General features: G+C 36.3%; 1 protein-coding gene across 1 annotated transcript in view; it reads left to right on the forward strand.

Moving 5' to 3' along the window:
- Positions 1–19,333, forward strand: part of STK31 (serine/threonine kinase 31) — a 117,905-nt gene that overhangs the window by 31,843 nt on the left and 66,729 nt on the right. Inside the window, exons 9-11 of the mRNA XM_046670652.1 lie at positions 2,147–2,262; positions 11,967–12,126; positions 14,834–14,956. Coding sequence (XP_046526608.1) covers positions 2,147–2,262; positions 11,967–12,126; positions 14,834–14,956 — 399 coding nt within the window. The remainder of the gene's footprint in view (positions 1–2,146; positions 2,263–11,966; positions 12,127–14,833; positions 14,957–19,333) is intronic.

A 19,333-nucleotide genomic window follows, 5' to 3' on the forward strand; every position in this document is an offset into this window, starting at 1 on the left:
TGGTTTATTTGTAACCCACCAATTTTGATATGTTGTGTTTTTATTATTTAATTAAACATATTTTAAAAATTCCCCTGTGATTTTTTTTTGAATCATGAGCTATTTAGAAGTGTGTTGCCTTATTTCCACATATTTGGAGATTTTCACCCAGTATATTTTTGTTCTGGATTTTTTATTTTCTTGCTGTCAGAGAGCATACTCTGTGGTTTCAGTCCTTTTAAATTTATTGAGATTTCTTTTATTACCCAGCTTATGGTTTGTCTTTGGAAATGTTCCATGTGCTTTAAAAAATTGTATATTCTGTAGTTGTTGGGTGGAATGTTTTATAAATGTTAGGTAGAATTGGTTGATTGGGTTGTTCAAGTCTTTTTTATCTGACTGATTTTTTGTTTACTTGCTCTGTCAGTTACTGAGAGAGGAGTGTTGAAATCTCCAGATATTGTTGTGGTTTTGTCTGTTTCTTCTTGTTTTTGGTGAGGAAGATTGGCCCTAAGCTAACATCTCTGCCAACCCTCGTCTATTCTGTATATGGGACGCCGCCACAGCATGGCTTGATGAGTGGTGTGTAGGTCCACACCTGGGATCTGAACCCGTGAACCCCAGGCCGCCAAAGCAGAGTGTATAAACTCAACCATTACACTACCAGGCTCTAACCCCTTGTTTCTTCGTTTTATTCTGTCAGATTTTACTTTGTGGTTCTGAAGCTTTCTTACTAGGTGTAAACACATTTAGAATTATGTCTTCTTGATGAATTGACTCATTTATCTTTATGAAATATATATATATATGAAATATATAAATATCCCTATATATCACTGGCAGTGCTCCCTATACTGAAGTCCACATTGCCTGATATTAATATGGCCATGTTTACATTGTATATCTTTTCCATTCTTCAATTTTTAATCTCTCTCTTTATATCTACCAAGTGTTTCCTATAACCAGCATATAGTAGAGTCTAAGCTTTTTCATCCAGATTGATAATCTTATATCTTTTAATTGCACTGTTTAGCTAATTTTCATTTAATGTAATTATTGATGTGGTTTGGGTTTAAATTTGCTGTCTTTTCTGTTTGTCTTATTCTTTGTCTTAAAAACCATGCTCATTATTTGTCGTCTGATTTCCTTTTTTTTTAAACAAGTGAATTAATAAGTTCAAGACATTTGAGAAACAGTATAAGTTGGTGTTTCTTTCAGATTTAAATGATTCTTTTCCTCAGTATTTTATTGTTCTCATCCACATGGAGTTCATTAGCAATTTGTATGAAAGATTTGCTTTAATGGAGTCTTTGAAAAAGCATTAAACACATTTTCAAAGATTCAACAACTTTTTGTTTTCTCGTATTTCTTAGATTTATGTAATTTTTGGAGTAATTATCATCACTATTATAGTTGATATAAACTAACTTAAGAACAAAGAAAACTGATTTTTCGTGGTCATCCTGCTCAACAAATGGGAGTGGAAGGGCATGATCATACTTGAGTGTAGCCTAGTATTAATAAGCATCCAGTGTACACTGGTTCTCTCTCTTTACTTAACTGAGGGATTGGAGAGAATATGAGGACTGGAGAACATGTTGTTTAAATATTGACTAAAAGTTCCAAGTTTAACTCTGTAATATCTGGGTTTTAGTGTAATTGGAATAAAATTGTCAGATATTTATCCATCTTACTGCTGCATGCATTATTTTGGGTAATCATGGTAGACATATTTGAGATATCACTTAAAATCAGGGAGTTTAATCTGCCTTGGGTCAACAAAATGATGTTTTAGGTTCTTGTGTAATGCAGAATGACATAAGAAGTCATCAGAAAACAAATCATCATTGATAATCATTTGGTTTCCCTGGGGATCTTTTATTTATCCTTTAAAAGTCTAAGTGTTAAGACACATGTGAAATTTTGTTTCTACTTGGCTTCTTATTAGGATGAAATATAAGAGTTTGTAACCTGTGTAAAGGCAGAAGAGTGGAATAGATTATCTTTTCGACATCTCAACCCCTAGGGAAACCAGTGGTTGTTATCCTGTGGCCTAACAGTTTTTAACCTTTAAAGTTTTAATTGTGACTAAAAATCACTTAAATAACAGTAGGAATAGACTTTCCTATTTGAGTCTTGACTAGGATGTGATTGTTCTTTGTTTCAGCAAGAGAAAGCAACTACCATGGATTTGACTAAACATTTAGAAAGCACTCTGAAGACTTGTGTAGGTACCAGAATGAAAAATCTGGCAGCTAAGGTTGAAATATTGAAAGAAATTAGGTAAGTAAAAGTATTTTTTTGAGATGGATAATTTAAAATAATTGCTAATTAGTTTGTGCTTTGTTTAAATTATATGCCCACCGGTTTTGGTTTGAAACTTAATCTTTGTATTTTTATGACTTTAAAGAGAGAAGCTTAAAGTGCTCGTGAGATGAATTTTGCAGTGTTTTTGTCAGTGTTCTGTTGTCACTATATGGAATTACAGTGTTGTAAAGTCATCTTTGAGAATGAAATTAAAAAATCAACACAACTTCTAAATAGTAGTTTGATGGGAAACTACTATGTCCCGTTGTTTTCTTGGGGTTATTTTCAGGCCTATACCAAAGCTAAAGATTTTAGTTAATTTAAATTACTTACTTATACTCTATCTAAAGGAAGCAAAAAGTGGTCCTCATAGAGTCAGAAGAAAAGTGGTCTTCATGGAGTCAGAACAAAGGAGAAGAAATTGGTTAGCAACTCTTGTGCAAAGTTTATTCAGTGTTTCTCAGACTCGGTATATGAATTATGTAGGTATTTTAATAGAGTATTACTTTATTGTTGGTTAGGGATAATTTGTCATCTTTTTCTGAAATGTGGAAAAAATAGTTCTCAAAACAATCTGGTTCCGTTTTCATGCAACACATAGAAGTTAAACCAGTAATTTATTTTTTCATGTACTTTGAAATGCTAAGATATTATTGACCTGAATTAATACTGCATGTTGATCTTTTGTCCAGTGGCAATTTGTATTCTTCAGTATAAATCCATCAATTGGCTTCTGGTTTATAAATCTAAATAGTGTGAATAATTTGGTCCCTCTAGAGCCTAATCAACTTTTGTTTTTCTTGTTTTTTTTTGGTTTGTGAAGATGAATTCTTTATTCTCTTTAGATGGGCTGAAAGTTTACATGTGAAGACAAAAAACTTTAACCAAAGTAACATAAATATGAGACACTTTTACCTTTCAATATCTTCTTCATATGACTTCATATAACTTCTTAGTACTTATTTGAACCCACCTGGGCTATAAGAAGTACGTTTTTTTCTTTTCAGTTATTTTTATGCCTGGCTAATAGCCGTGTAAAACCCATTTGAAAATGTGAATAAATAATGCCTCTTTTCATTCCTTGTCATTGAATCGTATTATCAACTGAGATGTGAAATGAACGACTGAATGTGTTTGGCTGTAAACCCTATGGATGTAAATATGTTCCTAACAAAGCATTGCACGAAATTTGCAGTCTCTGCGTTCTATCAACCTAGGTGCAATATAGTCTTAACAATATAATGTGCAAAGTGTCTGAAAAAATTTTTTGAAGTATTGAAAGGGTGAGAATATATGGGAATTTTCTGCTCTTTTAGAAAAAATCTGTAAACCTAAAATTTTTTTTTTATTGGGGTAACATTGGTTTATAAGATTATATAAATTTCGGATATATATCATGTTTCGATTTCTGTGTAGATTACATCATGTTCACCACCCAAACACTAATTATAATCCATCGCCATACACATGTGCCTATTCACCCCTTTCACTCTACTCCCTCCCCGCTTCCTTTTGGATAACCACCAGTCCAATCTCTGTCTCTCTGTGTTTGTTTGTTGTTTTTATCTTCTGTTTATGAGTGAGATGGTATGGTATTTGACTTTCTCCCTCTGACTTCTTTTACTTACCATGATACCCTCAAGGTCCATCCGTGTTGTCACAAATGTCCAAATTTCATCCTTTTTTATGGCTGAGGAGTATCCCATTGTGTATATATACCACATCATCTTGATCCATTCATCCCTTGATGGGCACCTAGGTTGCTTTGGGGTCTGGTGTATTGTGAATAATGCTGCAATGAACATAGGGGTGCATACATCTTTATGCATTCATATTTTTGTGTTCTTTGGATAAATACCCAGCAGTATAATAGCTAGATCTCATGGTAGTTCTATTCTTAATTTTTTGAGGACTCTCCATACTGTTTTCCATAGTGGCTGTACTAGTTTGCGCTCCCACCAGCAGTGAATGACAGTTCCCTTCTCCACATCCTCTCCAGCACTTGTTATTTCCTGTCTTGTTAATAATAGCCATTTGGACGGGCATGAGGTTATATCTCATTATAGTTTTGATTTGCATTTCCCTGATAGTGATGTTGAACATCTTTTCATGTGCCTGTTGGCCATCTGTATATCTTCTTTGGAGAAATGTCTGTTCAGATCTTTTGCCCATTTTTTAATTGGTTTGTTAGTTTTTTGTTGCTAAGGTGTATGAGTTCTTTATGTATTTTGGATATTAACTCCTTATCAGATATATGGTTTGCAAATATATTCTCCCAATTGTTAGGTTGTCTTTTCATTTTGTTGATGGTTTCCTTTGCTGTGTAGAAGCTTTTTAGTTTGATGTAGTCTCATTATTTATGTTTTCTGTTGTTTCCCTTGCCCAGTCAGACATAGTCCTTGAAAATATGCTGCTAAGACTGATGTCCAAGAGCATACTGCCTATGTTTTCTTCTAGAAGTTTCATGGTTTCAGGTCTTAGATTCAAGTCTTTAATCCACTTGAGTTAGTTTTTGTATATGGTGTAAGATGATGGTCTACTTTCATTATTTTGCATGTGACTGTCCAGTTTTCCCAACACCATTTATTGAGGAGACTTTACTTTCTCCATTGTATGTTCTTGGCTCCCTTGTGGAAAATTAGCTGTCTGTAGATCTGTGCATTTGTTTCTGAGCTCTTGATTCCACTTCTGTTGATCTGTGTGTCTGTTTTGGTGCCACTACCATGCTATTTTAGTTACTATTACTTTGTAGTATGTTTGAAGTCAAAGAGCGTGATACTTCAAACTTTGTTCTTTTTTCTCAGGGTTCCTTTGGTTCTTTGGGGTCTTTTGTTGTTCCATATAAATTTTAGAATTCTTTGTTCTATTTCTGTGAAAAGTATTGTTGAAACTTTGATAAGGATTGCCTTGAATCTATAGATTGCTTTAGGAAGTATGGGCGTTTTAAATATGTTGATTCTTCCATTCCAAGACCATGGAATGTCTTTCCATTTCTTTGTGTCGTCTTCAGTTACATTCAACAGTGTTTTATAGTTTTCAGTGTACAGGTCTTTCACCTCTTTGGTTAAGTTTATTCCTAGGTATTTTATTCTTTTTGTTGCAGTTTTAAATGGGATTGTATTCTTAATTTCTCTGTCTGCTACTTCGTTGTTAGTGTATAGAAACACAACTGATTTTTGTCTGTTGATTTTGTATCCAGCAACTTTACTGTTGCATTTATTATTTCTAAAAATTTTTTAGTGGATTCTTTAGGGTTTTCAAATATAAAATCATGTCCTCTGTAAATAGTGACAGTTTCACTTCTTTCTCAACAATTTGGATCCCTTTTCTTTCTTTTTCTTGCCTGATTGCTCTGGCTAAGATTTCCAATACTGTGTTAAATAAGAATGGTGAAAGTGGGCATCCTAGTCTGATTCCTCTTCTTGGAGGGATAGCTTTCAGTTTTTCTCCATTGAGAATGATATTAGCTGTAGGTTTGTCTTATATGGCTTTTATTATGTTGACATACTTTCCTTCTATACTCATTTATTCGGAGTTTTTATCATAAATGGATGTTGAATCTTGTCAAATGCTTTCTCTACATCTATTGAGATGATGATGAGATTTTTATTCTTTGTTTTTATTCTTTTTTGTTTTGGTGTATCACGTTGATTGATTTGTGGATGTTGAACCATCCCTGCATCCCTGGAATAAATCTCCCTGGATCATGGTGTATGATCTTTTTAATGTATTGTTGTATTTGATTTGCTAGTATTTTGTTGAGGATTTTTGCATCAATGTTCATCAGTGATATTGGCCTGTAATTTTCTTTTTCTTGTGCCGTCCTTGTCTGGTTTTCATATCAGAGTGATGTTGGATTTATAGAATGAGTTAGGAAGGTTCCTCTCCTCTTCAATTTTTTGAAGAGTTTGAGAAGGGTAGGTGTTAAGTCTTCTTTGAAAGTTGGTAGAATTCATCATGGAAGCCGTCTGTTCCTGGACGTTTATTTTTGGGGAAGTTTTTGATTACTGTTTTAATCTCCTTACCAGTGGTTGTCTATTCAAATACTCTATTTTTTCTTGGTTCAGTTTTGGAAGGTTGTATGATTCTAAGAATTTACCATTTCTTCTACATTATCCAATTTGTTGCTGTCTAGCTTTTTGTAGTAGTCTCTTATAACCTTTAGTATTTCTAAGGTGTCTGTTGTAACTTCTCCTTTTGATTTCCGATTTTTATTTGAGCCTTCTCTCTTTTTTCTTTGTGAGTCTAGCTAAAGGCTTGTCAATTTTGTTTATCTTTTCAAAGAACCAGCTTTTAGTGTCATTGATTTTTTTCGATTGTTTTTCTAGTCTCTATTTCATTTATTTCTGCTCTGATTTTTATCATTTCCTTCCTTCTACTGATTTTGGGGTTTGTTCTTCTTTTTCCAGTTCCTTTAAGTGCACTGTTAGATTTTTTATTTTGAAATTTTTGTTTGTTGAGGTAGGACTGTATTGCTAGAAAGTTATGTCTCAGAAAGCTTTTGCTGTATCCCATAAATTTTGGCATGTCACATTTTCATTTGTCTCCCCGTATTTTTTGATTTTTTCATTGACCCCCAGTTGTTGTTCAGTAACGTTTTGTTTAAGCTCCACATATTTGTGGCTTTTCCAATGTTCTTCCTGCAGTTGATTTCTAGTTTTATACTGTTGTGGTCAGAAAAGATGCTTGGCATTATTTTAATTTTCTTAAATTTATTTAGACTTGTTTTGTGGCCTAATATGTGATCTCTCCTGGAGAATGTTCCATGTGCATTTGAAAAGACTGTGTATTCTGTGGTTTTTGGATGGAATGTTCTGTATATATCTACTGAGTCCCTCTGGTCTAATGTGTCATTAAGGCCAACGTTTCCTTATTGATCTTCTGTTTGGGTGATGTGTCCATTGGTGTAAGTCGAGTGTTAAAATCCCCTACTGTTATTGTGTTGGTATTTCTCCCTTTATGTCTGTTAAAAATTGCTTTATATATTTAGATACTCCTATGTTGACTGTATAGATATTTACAATTGTTATATCCTCTTGTTGGGTTGTTCCTTTATCATTATGTAGCGCCCTTCTTTGTCTCTTGTTAAAGTTTTTGTTTTAAAGTCTTTTTTGTCTGTTACAGGTATTGCTACCCCAGCTTTCTTTTCATTGCCATTTGTAAGGAGTATCTTTTTCCACCCTTCACTTTCAGTTTCTGAGTATCTTTAGGTCTGAAGTGTGTTTCTTGTACGCAGCATATATATATGGGTCTTGTTTTTTAATCCAATTGGCCACCTATGACTTTTGATTGCAGCATTTAGTCCATTGACATTTAAAGTGGCTATTGATAAGAATGTACTTATTGCCATTTTGTTACTTTTTTTCTGGGTGTTTTAGTAGTTCTTCTCTGTTCCTTTCTTCTCTTGCTCTATCCTCTTGTGGTTTGATGGCTTTTTTAGTATTATGTTTGGGTTTCTCTCTCTTAATATTTTGTGTATTTGTTATAGGTTTCTGGTTTGTGATTACCATGAGGTTCATATATAATAACCTACATATATAGCAATCTGTATTAAGTTGATGGTCTCTTTACTTTGACCTCTTGCTAAAAGCTCTACTCTTTTACTCCCTTCCTCCCACATTTTATATTTTTGATATCATATCTAACTTTTTTTGGTATGTGTATCCATTATCATGGAAATATATAATATTAGTACTTTTGTCTTTTGACCTTCATATTAGCTTCATAGGTGGTTGATCTGCTACTTCTACTGTATATTTGCCTTTATCAATGATTTTACTGGGTTTTTTTTCGGATAATTTTCTTATTCCTATTTGTGGTCTTCTCTTTTCCACTTAAATAAGTCCCTTTAGCATTTCTTGGAAGGCTGATTTCTTGGTGATAAACTCCTTTAGTTTTTGCTTATCTGGCAAGATCTTTCTCTCTCCTTCCATTTTGAATGATAACCTTACCATGTAGCAAATTCTTGGCTGTAGGTTTTGTCCTTTCAGCACTTCAAACATATTGTGCTACTCCTTTCTAAGCTGTAAGGTTCTGCTGAGAAGTCAGCTAATAGGCTTATGGGGTTTCTTTTGTGTGTAACTTGTTGCCTTTCTCTTGCAGCTTTTAGGATTCTGTCTTTATCTTTAATTCTTGACGTTTTAATTATAATGTGTCCTGATGTGGGGCTCTTTGGGTTCATCGTACTTAGTGCTCTCTGTGTTTCCTGTACCTGGATGTCTGTCTTCTTCCTATGTTAGGAAAGTTTATGCTATTATTTTTTCAAATAGACTGTCTGCCCCTTTGTCTCCCTCTTCTTCTGAGACACCTATGATACGGATGTGCGTGTGCTTGATATTGTCCTAGAGGTCCCTTAGACTCTTCTTGTTCTTTTAAATTCTTTTTTGTTTTATCTGTTCAGCTTGGGTGATTTCCTCTAGTCTTTTGTCCAGCTCACTTATCTGTTCTTCTGTATCGTGTACTTTGCCATTGAGTCCTTCTAGTGAACTTTTCATTTCCAGTATTGTATTCTTCATTTCTGATTGATTCTTTTTTATATTTTCCAGTTCTTTGTTGAGTTCTCACTGAGTTCATGCATTCTTCTCCAAAGATAAGTAAACATCCTTATGACTCCTAGTTTGTACTCTTTGTCAGGTAGATTGTTTATCTCTATTTCATTTAGTTTTTTTTCTGGGGTTTTGTCCTGTTCCCTTACTTAGAACGTTTTCCTTTGTCTCCTCATTTTGTGTCTTTCTCTGTGCTTATATCTATGTATTAGGTGGGTCAGCTATGTCTCCCAGCCTTGGAGAGGTGGCCTTATGTAAGAGATCCCTTATGAGGCCCAGCAGTGTGCTTCTCTCTTGTTACCAGTTCCAACTGTTCCAAGAGTGTCCCTTGTGTGGGCTGTGTCTGTCCTTCTGTTGTGGCATGGTTGCTCTTGCTACAGGTGACCAGGGAAGCTAGGCTATCCCCCTGGCCAGCTGATTATAGTGCTCAGCTGTGTGTGGCTGCTGTGGTCCTTTCAGTCAGTTTACTGAGCATGGGCAGCCCCAGCACAGTTGGCTGCAAGGTCTAATAGCACATTCCTGTTGCAGTTTTTCTGTTAAATTAGTAGGCTTAGGACCTTACAATTGCTGTAGCCCTCCGGCCTGCGAGGCTGTTGTCAGCTCTCTCAGGAGTGTAGCTGAATGGGGCTGGCCCCAGGCATGGGAGCACTCAGTCGTTTTAGGCTTTGGGAGGTAGGGCCGATCCCCTACTTGGCTGTTTGAGAAGCACATGTCTGCTGCAGATGACAAGCCCCACCCTGCAGGGCCACACACCCTGTCAACACAGTCCTGTTCTGTGTACATGCCCAGACCCACTGAAGTGGACCTAGTTGCCCTGCTCCACACACTGCATCCATGCAGCCCCGTCCCTTGCACATGCCCCGCCCTGCAGAGGCAGACCCACTTGCCACCCTGCAGAGTTCCTAGGCACTCCCCCTATGCGGGCCCACAAGTGGCTTGAGGGCTTGCTGTTGGGTGGGGCCAATCCCTAGGGTGGGCTTCCTGCCCTGACTGAGCTGGATTAAATCTGTGCTCTAGTAGGTGAGGCAGACTCCTACACTAACAGTCCAGGGAAAGAACTTCAATGGCGTCTGCCAGCGTCTGTGTCAGCACGCCTGTACTAGGTCACATAATGGCTGCTGCCAATGTTTCGGTCCCTGGGGAGGTGCTCCCAGCCTGGGAAGGTCTCACCTCTCACACAGATGCACCCAGAACCTATCAGGGTGAGTCTCTCTTCACCAAAGGACTGTGCATCTTTCTTGTGATTTTAGGTTGCTTTCCAAAATGTGTGAATTTGTGTGTGGGCCCTTTAAGAGCAGGTTTTTTTCTCCTTATGTCTGGTAGCTTCTCTGGGGGTATTCCCTGTTGTAGTTAATAGCCAGAAAAGCCAGACATTGTGACACTTGTCTCAGTTGTTCTGAGTCTAAAAGCCGCTTAGTGTGGTAACGCTCCCTCGCTCAGATCCCCCCTCTCCTCCAGGGAAGGCTTTGTACCTTAAGATTACCCCTGGTTGGCTGTGAAGCTCTGTGCATGGAAGGTGGCTTTTTTCTCTCTGTAGAGGTTCTGGAGGAATTTCTGTCTCTTCCACCTCAGTCAGCACTGTCCCTTGTTGTGGGGGTTCTTTTTATCAAGTTTTCAGTTCTCTCCGAGGGCCCATTCTTCCAAGAGTAATTGTAAATTTGTTGTGTCCATGGGAGGAGGTGAGTTCTGAGTCCCCCTACACCACCGACTTGGCAGCATCCTTGAGTCTAATCAGCTTTTGATGCACTACTGAAAATCAAGTGCCTACACTGACAAAGTTGTGAGACAGACTTTGGACCAAACAATCCAACATATTTTAATCCACATTTGAGGCAATAATGTGCTTTTAGAATGGTGGCAGTCTAGTTGCAAGCTGGAAAAATGAATATGGATGGACCTTGTTGATTTTGCTAGTTGGCCTGCTTCTCTCTTTGCATTTATAATTTTTGGATTTATTTTTTAAACTCCACAAATGCTAGTCTACTTGTTAGGGTGCAAGGACTATGTACCTATAGTCTTTTTTATTTTTATTTTTTTAAAGATTTTATTTTATTTTTTTCTCCCCAAAGCCGCCCAGTACAAAGTTGTGTATTTTTAGTTGTGAGTCCTTCTAGTTGTGGCATGTGGGATGCTGCCTCAGCATGGCTTGATGAGCGGTGCTGTGTCCGTGCCCAGGATCCAAACTGGTGAAACCCTGGTCCGCTGAAGCAGAGGCACATGAATTTAACCACTTGGCCATGGGGCCAGTCCTCTATTTTTTATTTTTTTATTTTGTTTTTTTGAGGAAGATTAGCCCTGAGCTAACATCTGCCGCCAGTCCTCTTTTTTGCTGAGGAAGACTGGCCCTGAGATAACATCTGTGCCCACCTTTCTCTACTTTATATATGGGACACCTGCCACAGCATGGCTTGATAAGCGTTACATAGGTCCACACCCATGATCCGAACCGGTGAACCCTAGGCTGCCAAAGTAGAACCTGTAAACTTAACTGCTGCACCACAGTGTTGGCCCCTGTGTGCCTATAATCTTGGTAAACAAGATTGGCTAAGTCTAAAATTTTAAAAGGAGTATTTGCAAATCTAATTGTTGACCAGAAGTGAAGTTCCGTTTGACATCATTTTAAATTCTGCAGACTTTTTTTGTGTCTTTTTTTTTTTATGAAGATTAGCCCTGGGCTAATACCTGCTGCCAGTCCTCCTCTTTTTGCTGAGGAAGACTGGCCTTGAGCTAATATTCATGCCCATCTTCCTCTACTTTACATGTGGGACACCTACCACAGCATGACTTGCCAAGTGGTGCCATGTCTGCAGCCGGGATCTGAACCAGTGAACCCCGGGCTGCCAAAGCGAAATGTGTGCAGTTAATCTTTGTGCCACCAGGCTGGCCCTTCTGCAGACTTTTATGTTGTCCTTTTATATAAAGTTTTAAAAAAAATACTTAATTTTTTCTCAGATACGTTTTTTAATTAAAGTTTGTATCAGTTGTTTATGATTTTATGTAAAGTTTTAAAAAGAACCTCTTCGTAGCACATGTTGTAAATAGTAACTTTAGACCATTACTATTTAAGTGTAACTTATTCGCACACCAACTTACGTATTTCTTGGTCTTTTCCTTTTTGCTATTTTTTTAAAATAGACGTGTCAACATCAATGTTCGTTTTGGAAATGACCTTTCAGATGCTATACAGATGTTGGATGAAGAGTGCTTTACTACTCCAGCTTCTTTGAATGAATTAGAGATAATTTGGGCAGAATACAAGCTGGCTCAGGAGAAGATTCAAACTTGTCAAAATGTGGTGGGTCAAGGATTTTTATCTGTTATGGTTTTTATCTATTGAACAAAAGGAGATACTATCTTTCAAGAAAGCAGAGGGACTCCAGATATTGTAAGAATACTTTGCATGAAATCTTTAACTTTTACAGTATCTTCATATTGATAATTTGGTTTCTTTTATTGTGTTGTAAGAAAGGTAGGATAGGTAAATACTGATTGTGGATAAATCTTTTCCCATTTTATATGAGAATTTGTCAAAATGACATTTCAGCCATGTTATTAGGCAACATTGTTTAGGTAAATAAAACATTAATTGGTAAATTGTATCTGGACTGGGAGGAACTATAAACTACAGATACTTAGTGGGGACTCTTGTAAGCCAGGGTGACTCGCACACCTGTTCGTGTGGATCTTGTCTTCTAGTCTGAGTGGTGTGTTTTATGCTGCAGTATTGAACTCTGTTTTACTATTAAATGCTATCTATCTAAGCCACTCATTGTTGAGAGGTAGTTATGTGTGAGTAGGGGAGGTGTATGAAGAATGGAATATTTCATATGAATTATTTATTAGCATAGGTACAAGCATATTTATTTCCTCTTGCAGTTTTCTTTAGTTTATTATATTGAACTTAACAGAAGTCCTTGTTTTCATATATAGATTTCACAACACTCATAGCTTTCCATAGTACCTGTGAGCTCTATATTTGTGTTCGGAGTTATTTCATCTTATGTATTGGTGGTTTCTGCCTCTGGGGATTGTCTGAAAGTCTTATTGCCTATTCATACCTAGGTTGGTCAGTTGACGGCTAAACTGGCTCTGAATGAGAAAAATGAACAGGATAGCTTGGCCTTTGGAAATGCCAGGAATGTTTAATTTGGGGAGGGTTTAGATTTGGGTTATTTTACATATTAGACTCTAACTGATCACTTCTGATTATAGAAGAAAGAAAGTGACAGGAGTAATAATTTTTGAATCTCTTTGAAACACAGGCAATGTTATAGGTACTTAAACTTTTTTACACTAATTTTGAAAATGGGCATTTTTGCTTCCATTTTATAAATGAGGAAACAGGCCCACAGAGTTTAAGGAAAATGCTCAAGAGTACATAGGTCAAAATGTTAATATGGAATTTGAACCCAGGTCTGACTGCAAAGTGTATTCTATTTCCACTTAAACTGCACTGCCAGCATTAAAATACATCATAATATATTTTTCACGTAATAAGATGAAAAAGAACTGCTTTTTGATTTTTGTTTTGTTTTTGTGGTTTGAGCATAGGAAAGTGATTCAGGACAGAGAGGGAGAGGACTTAATGTAGCTTTAGGACTTGGTATTCTAGTAGAACAAGTGTGATTTTTTTTAAAGCAAATGTTTGTTTCTACTACTGCTGATGTGTCAGAACTTATATTTAGGCTTCGTTGCCCTAACGTTCATTTGACAGACTGAAGAGTAGGTTATTGGATAAATTCAGAGTCATAACTGTCACTCAAGTAAAGTGGCCATTTTACTTCCCTTATTGTACTTAATTCAGGTCTTGTTATGGTTATTTTCGTTTATGTATTTTACACAGTTCCTTAGTTGGTTGCTATGTATATTTTTGGTGAAAGAGATTCTTTTCTTTTGCCTTTATAGTTATAAAATGGGCTGGTTGAGTTTACTCAAAAAAAGAATATTCTAAAATTGAAGCTTCTAAGTGTATGTGCCAAACACTATTATAGGTAGCGGAGATACAAATTTGTTTAAGAGATGATGCTATTTTTCTTGGGTATAGGACAGATATATAAATAGATAGTTTCAATATAGTTTGGTAAGTACTATAATAGAGATAATGCGTAAGATTTTTGGATATCTCTCACATACCTACAGTAGTTCCCCGTTATCCATGGGGGTTACGTTCCAAGATCTCCAGTGGATGCCTGAAATCACGGATGGTACTGAACCCTATATATATACTGTGTTTTTTCCTATACATGTGTACGTATGATAAAATTTAATTTATAAATTAGGCATAGTAAGAGACTTAACAGCAATAACTAATAGTAAGATAGAACACTTATAACAATATACTATAATAAAAGTTACGTGAATGTAGTCTCTCTCTCAAAATATCTTAGTGTACTATACTCACCTTTCTTGAGATGATAAAATGCCTATGTGATGAGATGACTTGAGATGAATGATCTAAGCATTGTGACATAGTGTTAGGCTACTGTTGACCTTCTGACAATAAGTAAGAAGGAGGATCATTTGCTTCCAGACTGTGGTTGATCACTGGTAACTGAAACTGCAGAAAGCGAAACCACAGATGGGGGAGACTACTAAATTTCCAAACATAGCCTCTTGGGTGAGTTGATGGTGTTATCCTGGTGGAGTTTAACTGAATATTGAAAGATCAGTAGATGAAGGAATTGAGAGTGGGATGGGAGTAGGAGGGAGGCAGTATGTAATTAACAATAGGAACTTGCATAATTTTCTTAAGCACAAATTTTATTGTTGCAGAAATAATGGGAAAAAAATAAAAATTAAACATCTTATTTCTAATGAAGGGAAAGAAAGCTCTTCGTCAGTTTGGTAATCTAAGGAGAGAGATGTTTCTCCTAAATGCTACTATGTTTGGAGAATGTAATATTAGATTTTACTAATTTAAGAGATCAGTCTTTTTCGTATTGGTCAATGTGTTAAAACACCTGATGTATTAATGATGGTTATTGATTTTTTATTTCCTCCAGAATGAAGGGAATATTTTGATTGCCAAAAGAAATGAAGTGCAACAGAAGCTGTGCATGGCAATAGAAGTTTTTATTCTGGAAGTAGATGAGTTACCTCTTAATAAACGCTTGAAAACATTGCAGGTTGGAAATTAAAAAGATATTAAATATCCATGAAAATATGTTTATCATTTGAGAGGTGAAATTAGCATTTACCTTAAGACTTCAGATAGTTCTGAAGGCTGTAAAAGTTTTTCTTCTCTTTGAAGAATTTGGAATTAAAATTTTATATTAATCTGTTTAATATGTTTATGTATATATATGTATTTATCCTGTAAACAAGATCAGACACATGATCAGACACATCAGGCTTGCTAGAGCAGCATTCATTGGGAAAATTCATGGAGACAGGAGCAGTAGCAGGCTTGTGAGTCCCTGTTGCCCATTGCATTCTAGTAGAAAATCTATTAGGGCCACATGTCAGAGTTAGGGAGACTCTGATCCTTGAGTTATGGGGCTTTTAAAATTCCTGATCAGGGGCTAGAGTACAATAACTGTATGGTGTTGTGGAACCATGTCTTCAGTCCTATCCTGCCATCTCAACAGTGACTTTAATTTGGAATAATGAGCATGACAGTGTTGTCATTCCACCTATTAACATAGTATTTCTCTCCACTTACTCAGTTTTTTTTTTTTTATGTCCATTGATGATGTTTAAAATTTTTCTTTAAAAGGCCTTATGCATTTTCTTCCTTTAACTCTAAGATATTTATGCTTTCGGTTGCTTTTGTGAATATTTTCCATTTCCTAGTTACTTTTGATGGTATAGAGGAAAACTATTGATTTTTATGTATTGATGTCTCTCTGGCAACTCTGCTGAACTCTCTTTTAGTTCTCATTTGTCTTTTGATACTCTTTGAGCTTTCTGTGTGATCCTGTCATTTGAAAACAATAACCCTCTTCTACTCTTTCTACCTTTGATGTACCTTTGAATTTTTACTGCTTTAGTCAGTATCTCTAGTACTAAGTTGAATAGTAGCTCTGTTAGCTGGCTGGGATCCTTGTTTTGGACTGCAGGGAATGAGCTTGCTGGAGAGCTGGAGAAAAGGATATTCAGGGACGTCTGGGCACTGACTTTTTCTGAAGATGTAGTTTTGATGGTGCTGTCTATGGTTCAGGAACCATTGGGAGTCCTGGTTTGAAACATTTTCTTAAATGGAATTGCATAAATAGTACAAGTTCTTAGAGAATGATGAAGCAAGCCTTGCATGCAGTGGCAGTGGTGAAGTAAGAATTTACCTGTCTAGGGGCCGTCTCGTTGGCGCAGTGGTTAAGTGTGCACGTTCCACTTTGGTGGCCCGGGGTTCCCCGGTTGGGATCCTGGGTGCGGACATGGCATCGCTTGTCAAGCCATGCTTTGGTAGGCATCCCAAATATAAAGTAGAGGAAGATGGGCATTGATGTTAGCTCAGGGCCAGTTTTCTTCAGCAAAGAGAGGAAGATTGGCGGCAGATGTTAGCTCAGGGCTAACCTTCCTCAAAAAAAAAAAGAATTTACCTGTCTACAATGCAACTTCTACTTTATCCTCTAACGGTTTATTTCTTCTCATTAACTATTAGTAAATCAAGGTTAAGTGTCTGCAACCAAAATTGTCTTTAAAATTCTTTTTAAAGTTTAATCTAAAAAGACTTTTTGCCGTATCTGGTTTGTCTCCCTTCCTACTGTTCCCCTAGGTCACCAGAATAGTCTTTAAACTTCTCCTTATTTGCTGAGAAATAGTTTGACTTTTATTTATATTCTTTAAGTACTTTAGAAATATAACTTACACTTCAGTAATGAAGGTCAAAGAGATAAGTTCATGATTCTGATTTCTTCAGCATTTATTGAGACTTCTTTTGTGACTTACAATATGTGGTTGATTTTTCATGACTGTTCCTTATAAGTTCAAAAAGAAAGTATATTCTAGGTTTTCTTGGTGTGCAGTTCCTGACACATAGCTTTAAACTTTAATCTTCTGTATCTTTGGTTCGTTTTTGGTCTGATCAGTTTATCACTTTCGAGATATTTTTGTTATATATTCTAGTTCTTTAAATTGTTGTTCAGAATATTTCAGTGCTGTATCGTTGGGTGTTAATGTATGCATGATTGTTGTGTATTTTAAACTGTGGGTTTTTTTAACCACTGTGTAACCTTATTTTTCCCTTAAGGTGTTTTGGGATAAAATTTTATTTTTTCTTTTAAAATTCCTATCCTGCCTGTCTTTTTGGTTAATATTTGCTTTGTATATCTTATTTTTCACCCTCCCTTTATTTTAAATGTCTTAGACAAAACACTAATGGATCATTTTAAAAAAGAATCCAACCTGTAAATCTGTCTTTTGATGAGTAACATAATTGATTTATATATTTATAATTACTGTTTTATTAGAACTTATTTCTTTGATTATTTTATGTTTCTGTTTGTCATGGGGTTTCCTTTCCCTCCTTTTCTGCCTTCTACCCCTAATCTTAGAACATTCTCACTTGCCTTTGGGGTTTCTTCCTTCTTTGTCTCTATCTCCCTCCCAAAAACCAGCTAACCAAATAACCAAAATTGTTGTCTAGGATTTTAGTCACATATTGTTATGGATATTGTAATGTGATAACTCAAATAACAAACTTTATAGAGTTATTTTTTCATTATTATTTCATAAGTTGTTAGTTATCCTTTGGTTTTCTCTATGTATTGAACTATTTTCTCTATGAGTCCTTTCAAAGAGGTCTTTGTGTGGTTGACTTTGTGAAGTATTAAATGTCTCAGCCTATCTTATTTAAACAGTTGCTTACATTTAAACACTTTAAACAGTTGTTTAGTTGGCTATAAAATACTAGGTCCAAACTCATTTTTCCTTCAGATCTTTGACAATAATAATCCATTGTCATCTTATTTCCATGGTTGTTGATATCAGTCTGATTTTTGTTCTTCTGTGACTTCTTTTCCCCCTGGAAGCTTTAACATTTTCTCTTAACTTTGTTCCTAAATTGCACTAAAACATGTTTAAGTTTAGATTTAGTCTGAGTCTGTTCAGTCGGAGGTTTTCTTTCTTTCTTTAACTCTAGGAAATATTTGGTAATTATTTCTTAAGATGCAGTTCCCCTATTCCCACCCCATTTCCATTTTCTCATTCTGGGACTTCTTTTAGATGGGTATTTAAACAACTTCTATTGTCTACATATTTTAATTGTTCAACCATTGTTTTTCTATCTTTTTATCCCTTTCTTTGTCTTTTTGGAGGGATCCTTGACGTAACTGTCTAGCTCACTAGTTGGTTCTCTAGCTCTATCCCTTCTACCAGTTAGCCAATCCATTGTGTTCTTTATTTCAAAGATGATTTCTTCCCTACTTTGTAACTTCAGTTATTTTTTATAACGACTTGGTTTTGCTTTGTGTTTCCAGTATTTTCTTTTTGTTGAGAATATTCGTTATGCTTATTTTGAGTTCTTACTGTTATCTGGGCCACTGATTTTGCTTCCTTTTTATAGTGGCCTGGTTTGTTATATTTCTTTCAGAATGCTTGTATTATTCACCCGTTTCATCCTCCCCAGTACCTCTTGTCAAGATTTCATATAAGCTGTCTTAGTCTGTGCTGTTGTGTAGGTGTGGGATAGTGCGGTAGAGGGGCTGAGGGAGGGGTGAAAGCCTGGGCCATAACTTCAAAAATTTCAGGTGAGTTTAGGAAGTAGAGTGGGGTTACTTCTCCATGCTTCTAGGCCTGCACTCTGGGCTCAACTACTCCCTGTTGGCTTCTCTTCTAGATGATCTTACTCTTTAGAGGATCTCCCAGTCCCTCTACCTCAGCCAGTGCTCTTTTCCAGGGGCTGCCACCCTTGAGTATAAATGCTACCATGTATTCAGGGGAAAAGGGAAGAAAAGAGAATGGTTAGGGGCTATCCAGCTCTTCTGTACTGGAGATGAGTCTTTGCCTCATCTAGGTTCCTATACTGTACTTGTATAAACCCATTGCCTCTTACTCGTGTTGCTACTTTCCTGCCCAATATGAGGGGGAGAGAAGGGCATATGAAGAAAGTTCTCTTTTCCCAAGGTTGTTCTCTGCTGTGGTACTGACCTTCTCCTAACTGCAGTGACTGTATTCCTTCAGTAAGAAACACCAGCCGTCCTCTGTCTTTCCAAGGGTTTCTCAGAGTTTTATGATAAAAATTTCTGAGATCTATTAAGTTTTCCTCTTGTCTCTTTGACATTTCTAGGGTTTGATTTCTGGAGAGAGCCAGCAGACTCTCGTCTATTGTGTTTTCCAGTCCTTTTAAAAATGCTTTTAAGTTCATATATAGGTTAAGTGTTTTTCCTTAATTGGAATTATTTGTGTATTTTGGTATGTAGTTTATTTTTATTTAGCAGTAGGTCTTGGAAACTTCCATGTCAGGGCAAAACAGTAGTGATGCTTATTTAAAGTCAGAGAAAGAAGATTAATTTCTACTTAATTAAAAACTTAGGGGCCGGCCTTGTGGCATAGTGGTTAAGTTC

Source organism: Equus quagga, chromosome 8, assembly GCF_021613505.1.
Source record: "Equus quagga isolate Etosha38 chromosome 8, UCLA_HA_Equagga_1.0, whole genome shotgun sequence".
Taxonomy (NCBI): domain Eukaryota; kingdom Metazoa; phylum Chordata; class Mammalia; order Perissodactyla; family Equidae; genus Equus; species Equus quagga.